Source organism: Cyprinodon variegatus, unplaced genomic scaffold (assembly GCF_000732505.1).
Source record: "Cyprinodon variegatus isolate N-32 unplaced genomic scaffold, C_variegatus-1.0 Scaffold761, whole genome shotgun sequence".
In the NCBI taxonomy this organism is placed as follows: Eukaryota; Metazoa; Chordata; class Actinopteri; order Cyprinodontiformes; family Cyprinodontidae; genus Cyprinodon; species Cyprinodon variegatus.
Window position 1 is genome coordinate 262,902 of NW_015151214.1, and position 8,484 is coordinate 271,385.

Genomic DNA, 8,484 nt, shown 5'->3' on the forward strand with positions numbered 1-8,484 from the left:
AAATCCTCCCTCTTCAAGTTGGCGATCCAACGACCAACCCGTCCGTGGAGGATCAGGAATCAGAAAGGTGGAATAACTCTTTTTTTCACTTTTACCCGATGTATTCCAGCATCCAGCTGCCATGCACGTGGGCATTGTCAGTTTCACTATAGCTCTGGTGAATTTCAATGGTGAAGTCCTCTGGAAATCTTCAATAATTGTTGTTGATTGCAGATGTGTCTAGTAGTTCCCATTGATTTAGCTTGGAAAGCGGGGAGAATGGCGCTAGGCTTACCGCACCGTGACGTCACTGCTGGAAGATGGCAGGAGGGAGGGGCTACTATATTTGGGCAAAAATGGCCGGTTGCTTTTATTTTTTTTACCGATTAACGCTAAATCCATTAAATCACCGCAAACTAGTAGATTTAGGTATAAATAATGATCCATTGATTATTGGCTGACCGGACTTTTCCTTTAAAGGTTTTATTTCAGGTGCTTTCCCATGCCTGGTTCTGGTTCTGGTTCTGCAGAGTAGATTAGATCCAGTAGATCTGAGAGGTCTGGCTGTCGATCCACTGCCAACCAGTCTGTTATGTATTTTAGAACGAAGCCATTCAGTGATTTCTAGACTAACAATTTGGGCAAAAATGGCCGCTCCCAGACTGAGTAAAAAAAAAAATAATTTTTTTATTGCGATCACTGATTAACACTAAATTAATTAAATCACTGCAGACTTATTAATTTTAGGTATAAATAACGATCTATTGATTATTTCTTGCTGACTTTTCCTTTAAGGAAAGAAAACTTTAATGACAAAACATCATCAGATGAAATGTTAAAAAAGAAAAAAAACTCCGTATTTATGTCGCAGTTTTTCTCTTCAACACATTTTCAGCAGCTTTTTTCTGGGCTTGAAGAACAAAAAGAAAAAGAAAAATTTCCTTTAGTTTCTACATTAAAGAATAAAGTGCCTTTCAGTTCCTGCTGAGGTAACGATCCATTATTGAAGGTCTTAGTAGAAACACCAGCTGATTAAACGATTACGTGATGATCTGAAATGTAAACCACGACCGTCGGTTGATTGTGCGTTTTTTCAATCTGTTGGAATGTAAAGCGGCGTCAGAAACATGGCGCCCTCGCTCTCCGTCCGTCACTCGAAGTGCTTGAAGCAGGCGTCTTTGTAGGAAGTGGCGTTAAGGATACTGAACATGTCCTTCCTGATGAAGGTGAGGAAGTTTCTCAGCGGGCAGAGCGGCTGGCTGACGTGGCGAGCTGCGGGATGACAGAACGCCGTGTGAAAGGTCACATCCTCGCCATTGTACAGCACTCGGATGAACACCTCGCCATCTTTCAAATTGGCCCTCTCTCCTTTCCCTCGTTTCTTTACCGGGACCTTCGTCGTAGGCGGACTTCTCCACATTTCAAAGACGATTCTGGCAGCGAATCGAGGAAACTTGGCCTCCTCCAGTCCTAGGGCGCTGAGCAGCGGGGCCATGGTGACATCATGACCCGAGGAGAGGGTGAAGACCTCCTCCCCGCCTGCAGCAGGCCGCAGGCCGGCCTTGCTGGCCTTGGCGACTCGCTCCATTTTGTTGGCAGTCCTGTTGAGGTACGGGTACATGGCCAGGATGGCGTATTTACGGTAAACGCCGACTCTTCTCCTGTCTACTTCGTTGTCCAGCTGCTGCTGGCGGATCACAGCGAACTGCGCCACGGTCAGGCATCCGCCAGATCCGCCGGCTCCGCTGGGAACACACGGGAAGGAAAGGCCGTGGCACAGGTGGCAGAGCAGCGAGTCCATCGGGTTTGCCGCTCTGAGCTGCCGGGTCGGAACGCCTAGAGTCCGCGCCATGTCCACGTAGGTCTTCTCCAGGTTGGCGTCGGCCACTCTGAGGCGATACTGCCTCCTCTGCTCCTCCTCCAGGTATCGGTTCCTGGCAGGGCACTCGCACGCCGCGCCGCAGAACAACGTGCTCCACTGGTGGCGCACGGTCAACTTGGTCCAGTTGAAATCTGGGAGGAAGCCGTAGAGGAAGGCCATCCCGCTCTGGAGGGTTCGGCTCTTCCCCGTCGTCTCCATCCAAACCTGGCGAGGCGACCAATCAGAGGGCAGCAGGCCGTGATGCTTGTAGGCGTGATGGAGGATCTGCCCGTTGATCAGCTGCTGCACCACGCCTGAAGGAAAGACCAAAGCTTGATTTAAGGTTTTCCCGTTTCAGGAGAAAATTAAATCTGCAGCGAAACCAAAGAAATTCATTGATTTGCAGAAAAGAAGAAACTAAAACATTCAGCCGAGATAAAAGTGTTTTCTGCACCTGTCTGGGTGAGTTCTCCCATTTCACAGGCACTGTGGTTGGGGAGGCGTGAAATGGATCCCAGTGGCGACTCCCAGTGGCCCCGGGTCCCCTGGCTCATGTGGTTAACGAAGCGGTTCAGCAGAGGGTGGGGGGGCTCCCTGAGAAAATGATGATCCAACTCGATTATTACATCATTAATCATTATCAATAACATCAGAGCTTTTATTTGACTGAAAATCCAAGTTCTGCTTTGCGTTTCGCAGCAGGAGAGTTGTGGTGAAATCATTAGTGCCTGTGCGCCGACACTGAGCTTTGCAGGTTACTAATAATTATACTCTGGTTGTCAGGTTACATCATTGGTGCAATAAAGCTTTATGAGGCGAGAAACTGAATCTAAACTACTGTTGGAGCTCAATTCAAACGCCCCCGCTTGAATAATAAAAATGTTGCTTCAAGCAACCATGAGTCAGTCTTTGAGGAAAGCCCGCCCCTAGAAATGAAGGAAAAAATGTGATCTGGAAAATGCAACATTAAAAAAATATAAAACCAAAATAAATAATAATTTGAATAAATATAAGTTTCTAAACCATCTACTTCTTTATTATTTATTTTACTTTCCAAAACCTTTTCTTTGTTCTATGGCGTCTTCAAAGATGGATGAAAAAAAAAAAGCTATTTCAATTTTTTTGTTTGTTTTCCAAGAATAAATGCTAATTTACGAGATTATAAACACGCAAATTTAGAAGGAAACAAGTAGCACATGTACGAAAATAAATAGGCTGATTTACAAGAAAAAAAAACATACAGACGTATAAAATTATAAAGATGCAAAATTAGAAGCAAGAAGTAGAAAATTTATGAGTTAAAAAAATGCATATTTACGAGAAAAAACATGCACATTTACAGGATTATAAGCATGTAAATTTAAAAGAAAATTGTAGCAAATTTATGAGATAAATATGCTTTTTTTGTATTATTGTACCGCCTCATTCCATCACTAAAGCCCTCCAATTAATGATGCATTTATGTAGCATACTTTGATACATAAGCTTTACTTTTAAATCTTGCAAATTTGCAACTTTTTTCTCCAACGTTTACATGTTTTTTTTTCTTATCAATTTGCTACTTTTAATTTTTTTTTTTTTCGGAAATGTTGGTATTTCTACTTCTGTGTGTTTATTTATATTTATATAAAAATGCCACTTTAAACTACAAATTTTAAATTCCTTTTTTTTGTTCTGTCTTTGAATGGCCCTAACATGTCATATATTTGCTCTAAACAATAATGGAATAAAAGTAACTCCATACTAAAGCTCATTTATTGCTCTATTTCTGGGTCCAGTAGGTGGAAATGTACGTGCACTTCCTCTGTCCACCAGCAGGGGTCCCTCTGACACAAGAATGTAAACTGTGACAAAACAATTTGATGTGAGAGAAAACTAAGGATTGAGAAAGAAAAAGATGAATTATTCTGTTTATAGGAAATGGTAATAAAGCAACAAACAGACAAATCTTTGACAAACATTCATCCAGAGACAAGGAAGGCAGGAAGAGCAGTCGATAATCCAGGAGATTAAAAAGAATCAGAGATTAGTTTAAAAAACAAAATAAAATGGGGGAGCTGCAGCTCAGATAGATTAAGGGTGGTTTCCATAGCGATCATGGAGAGAGTCAGGAACAAGTCGTAAAAATAGATCAACTAAAACCTTTTTATGAAGCACAGTAAAGCTTCGTCTGGCGTCTCCAGCCTCCTGCTGCATCTAAACGGACATTCAGAGGCTTTTTCTGCCACCAGGTCACAGCAGCCATCAGGTTTCCATCATCACCTGCTTATTCTGCTGCATTATAATAATAATAATCCTTAGTGCAAGCTGATCGGACTGGTCTGAGGAGAACCAAACCATTGAGATTTAATTGGCTGCACTGGGAGGCTGGATGTCACAGGATGGAGACACCATGCTGGACAGAAAGCCTCTATTAGCTTCATTGCTGGCAGCTAAAGATTAGAGCCCAGCTGCAATAAGCAGGGATTATTATGGCTGGATAGGATGGGGATAGATTAGAGAAGAGGAAGGAAGGGAGGAAGGGACAGAATAGAAGAGAGCATATCAAGTCAAATAAGAGAGAAACCTGTAAAAAAACAACAACAAAAAAACAATAAAGAATAAATAGAATAGAGCGTGTGACGAACTAAGAGAAAAAAAAAAAGACTGTTGGGAGAGAGGAGGAGGAGGAGAGAGCTCAGTTAACCGCAGACGGAGACAGTGGGTCGGCAGCCTGGTGCCAGAGCGCTCCAAAACACACACACACACACACACACACACACACCCGGAAACTTGTCTCACTATCTCTGCAGGGCCTTTCCATTGACTTCCACTCATTTCTACGGCCTAACTGTGACGGGGTCATCCCAAACCCCGACTCACACCTTTAATTCTGAATGTGACCCCTGACCCTAAAACCTCCCTGTGCTCCAGGCATCGGTCCCCACAACGTGTCATTTTCCCAGAAAACGGGCTCCATAATGTCGCAAAACCTAAAGCAGACCCGTCCGTTCCCCCTGTGAGGACCTGTAATCACAGTTTGGTCAAACAGAGGGACCGAAAAAAAACTTTTCTCTGCATCAGGTTGAGTCAGCAGCAGCGGTTTCAGCTCCACCCGCCTCCACCTCCACATCTGTGTTCGTGGTGAAGCTGGGGGGTAGAAGCTGAAGAATGTTTGGAGGGGGCCGGACCGCTACTGTTTTCTCACCACTAGAGAACTTATAAAATCTAATTCCTACAGCATCTGGCGAGTTAAATTCAAGACTTTGAGACTTTTTAATGCCACTTTAAAACAAAAAGTTAAGGCAAATTCCACAATAAACACGAGAAAAACTGGTTGCAACATTACCAAAATGTTGATTTGAACATAAATCATTACTTTCTGACGCAAACGAAAAGTTTTAAATTCTGAAAAACTTTCCATAGAGGAAGAAATCTCAAACAAATAAAAAACAGATTGATTTTTAACAACTACTCAAACTCAAACATGGCTCTGCTTTCATTGTAGGCAAACCGCCAAACATTATCCAGAGGTTTGGTGCTACCGGAGCGGCCCTTGATGTGGAAGATGCTGTGGAGGCGTTGCTGGGACAAGGAGGAGGAACAGAACAGGCAGACACCCTGTCTACTTTTAAGGCTAGGCTTAAAACTTTCCTTTTTGATAAAGCTTCTAGTTAGAGTGGCTCAGGTTATCCTGAGCTATCTCTATAGTTCTGCTGCTATAGTCTTAGACTGCTGGAGGACATAGGGACCCCTTTTTCATCATTCTGCTTCATTCTATCTCTATTCTCCCACTCTGCAGAATCTGTTATTTCAATCTCTAACGTTCTGCTCTCTCTACTGAGTCGGCCTCAGCAGATGGCCGCTCACACTGAGCCTGGTTCTGCTGGAGGTTTCTTCCTGTTAAAAGGGAGTTTTTCCTCTCCACTGTCGCTACAAGCATGCTTAGTGTGAGGGATTGCTGAAGAGTCAATGACTTGATGCAATCAGCTGGTTTACCTTAGATAGAAAACTTTGAATCAATGTCACTGGATGATCTGGTGAACTGTAGGCCCAGGCTCAGTGTGAGCGGCCATCTGCTGAGGCCCACTGGGGTTCAAGGAGACAGAAGCAGACATAGAAAAAGAAGCATAGATACAAAAGGCAACTGTCAACCAGCTCCACAGGCGGCCCCGTCCAGGAAACACACAGCCAGGCAGACGAGCTCCGAGCCAGCTCCCATGTCAGAGGATGAAGAGAGCACATCCAGTTAGTCACAGTCAGAGAAACAGGACTACACTGGAAAACAGGCCAAGCTCCAACATCTAGAAACAAAGGTGTTGATGGCAGCAGCACAGCTGATATTTCTCTCCAGGATGGAGTCACAGCCAAACAGGAACAGACCAGATGAAGCTACTATGAGAAAAAGCAGAGAGAGCAGAACGTTAGAGATTGAACTAACAGATTCTGCAGAGTGGGAGAATAGAGATAGAATGAAGCAGAATGATGAAAAAGGGGTCCCTATGTCCTCCAGCAGTCTAAGCCTATAGCAGCAGAACTATAGAGATGTCAGGGAGCAGAAAATGCGGTTAAAGCTCGTAATCAGCTCAGCATGTGACAGAAACAGTCTTTGAATGAGGTAAATTATTTAGTAAAATAGATATTTTGAATGAATCAATCCAATGTAATGAATTTGATCTATAGTTTTTCTAGTGGTGGAGCAACCTCACTGCAGAGCTCTTTAAACTCGGAGGCTTTTCATAGCTTTAATCCTTAACTGAGGAATCCATAGCTTTAGCTTGAAAGGCTTTAGCTTATTTCAAACTATTAGAGGCTGCAGGCGCCTCGTGATGCCATTTAAAAGCTAATGAGGCATTTTAATTCAAGAATGTCTTTGTATAACAGCAGGAAGTGAGGTCAGCTAACTCGCTCGTTTTTCACTTTCTCTGGCTGGAACTGGTTCCGTCAGACATCCAGACTCCTGCGCTAATAAACAGATGGAGATTAAAAACCTCTTCAGTGCCCATCTGATTTCAGCCATGTTCTCTGCTGCAGATCTGATGAGGCTTAATGAAAGATCGATGCCTTTTATGAGGCTTTAGGACAAACAGCTCAGGGTTTGCAAGTTTATTCTATTTTTCCCAGTTCAGTTGTTTCATGACAGTCTTTGTTTCACATAGTGAATAAATCCAGGTTGTAAAGCAGCAGCCAGAAGCTCCACAGATTTAAGTCCTCATGATTTGTCCAGATGTGCTGCACTGAGAGCTTTATGCAAAGTTAAATCCTTGGCTAAATCTGGGCTGAGGTGCTTCAGTGAAAAGAGGATTTTCCCCCCAAACCATCTGATGATCATATGATTTTTATTTCAGATTATAAACATGGCCGCTCTCATGCAGGAAATGTTTAACAATCAATCAAATAGAAAGTGAAGCCAACGTTTAATAACTGCTTATCATGAAGCCTCATCTGACCCTGAACAAGCAGAGCTGCAGATAGAAACGAGTGGAAGAAGATAACGGCGGCGTCTTGGAGCACTCCTGCTGTAACACCGCCTCTCGCCGTCTGAGGCAGAGAGTCGCTCTGTTAGTCAGCATCATCCTCGGTTCCACAGCATCAATATGGCGAACCGTACCAACACGTTACTGCAGGAGCAGTCAATGAAGCTCGCTGCCAACAAGAGCTGTGAGCAGAAATATAGGTTATGTACGGAGGGAAGTTTGCTCCATTATTTTTGCAAGCAAATAACACATTTTGTAGATGGAAATTTGAAGAAAAGAATGCTATCCGAAATGGAAATTTGGAAAAATGTCTTAATCAAATACAGTTTGAGAATCATTTTAAAGTTAGGGTTAGGGTTATTATTTTTGTTCTTTTTTTTTCTTCAATTTTCTTTTTTCCACACTATTTTTTTTTTTCTTTCAGATTTTATTCACTATATTTTTTCTTTTTCTGAGTTTTAAAAATAGCATTATTTTGAAAGGTATTGTATAGTTTTATAAATCATTCTCTTTGTTTCAAACTCAATGCCAATGCTCGCTCTTGGATAATAAAAACAGGCCAATAGAAATGAGTCTTCGCTTCTCCCTCCAGAGGAAAGCCCGCCCACAGAAGTGAAGTGAATTTGATCTGGAAAACGCATTTTGAAAATAATGAAATGTATATAACCTAATCTAAGAAAAAAAACTTGAAAAAAAAAATGAAAAAAATATTTAAATAATACATCTTCAATTGAAAAGAAAAGGACAGAAAACAGTGCAGTTACTCTTAAAAACTTTTTTGATTAAGAATTTTTCAAAGTTTTACTTCTGAAATGCATTTTTTTTTATTTCCATTTACAAAACAACTTTTTTGCAAGAATAATGGAGCAGAATTCACCCCATACTCATGAAGCTACATCAACATCCTGATATTTGTGTCTCAATCTCTGCTACTTTTGCCTACAAAAACAAGATGGAAATATTATGCATTTGATGGAATAAAATGGCTGTTCTCAGGCTGCAAAAAAAGTGATAAGATCCCTTAAAGAAGTATTTACTCACCATTAACATTCTATACTTTATCAGATTAATCTTTAATGGGGCTTCATCTCATCAATCGACCTTTAAAATGCAAAGAGCTTAATCTGGTTGCAGTTAAAGGTTTCCCCAAAGAATGTGAGTTTCTCTTTAAAATGACCGAGTCAAAGT

The 8,484-nt window shown here is 41.9% G+C and overlaps 1 protein-coding gene across 5 annotated transcripts in view; it reads right to left on the reverse strand.

Moving 5' to 3' along the window:
* Positions 1–394: 394 nt before the first annotated feature.
* The window catches only part of pxylp1 (2-phosphoxylose phosphatase 1), a 21,846-nt gene continuing 13,756 nt past the window's right edge, over positions 395–8,484 (reverse strand). For all 5 annotated transcript variants that reach the window (XM_015395792.1, XM_015395793.1, XM_015395795.1 and 2 more), the window contains 2 exons: positions 2,295–2,434; positions 395–2,154 (listed from right to left, as the gene is read on the reverse strand). In XM_015395792.1, the coding sequence (XP_015251278.1) occupies positions 1,130–2,154; positions 2,295–2,434 (1,165 nt within the window). In that variant the 3' untranslated portion in view covers positions 395–1,129. The remainder of the gene's footprint in view (positions 2,155–2,294; positions 2,435–8,484) is intronic.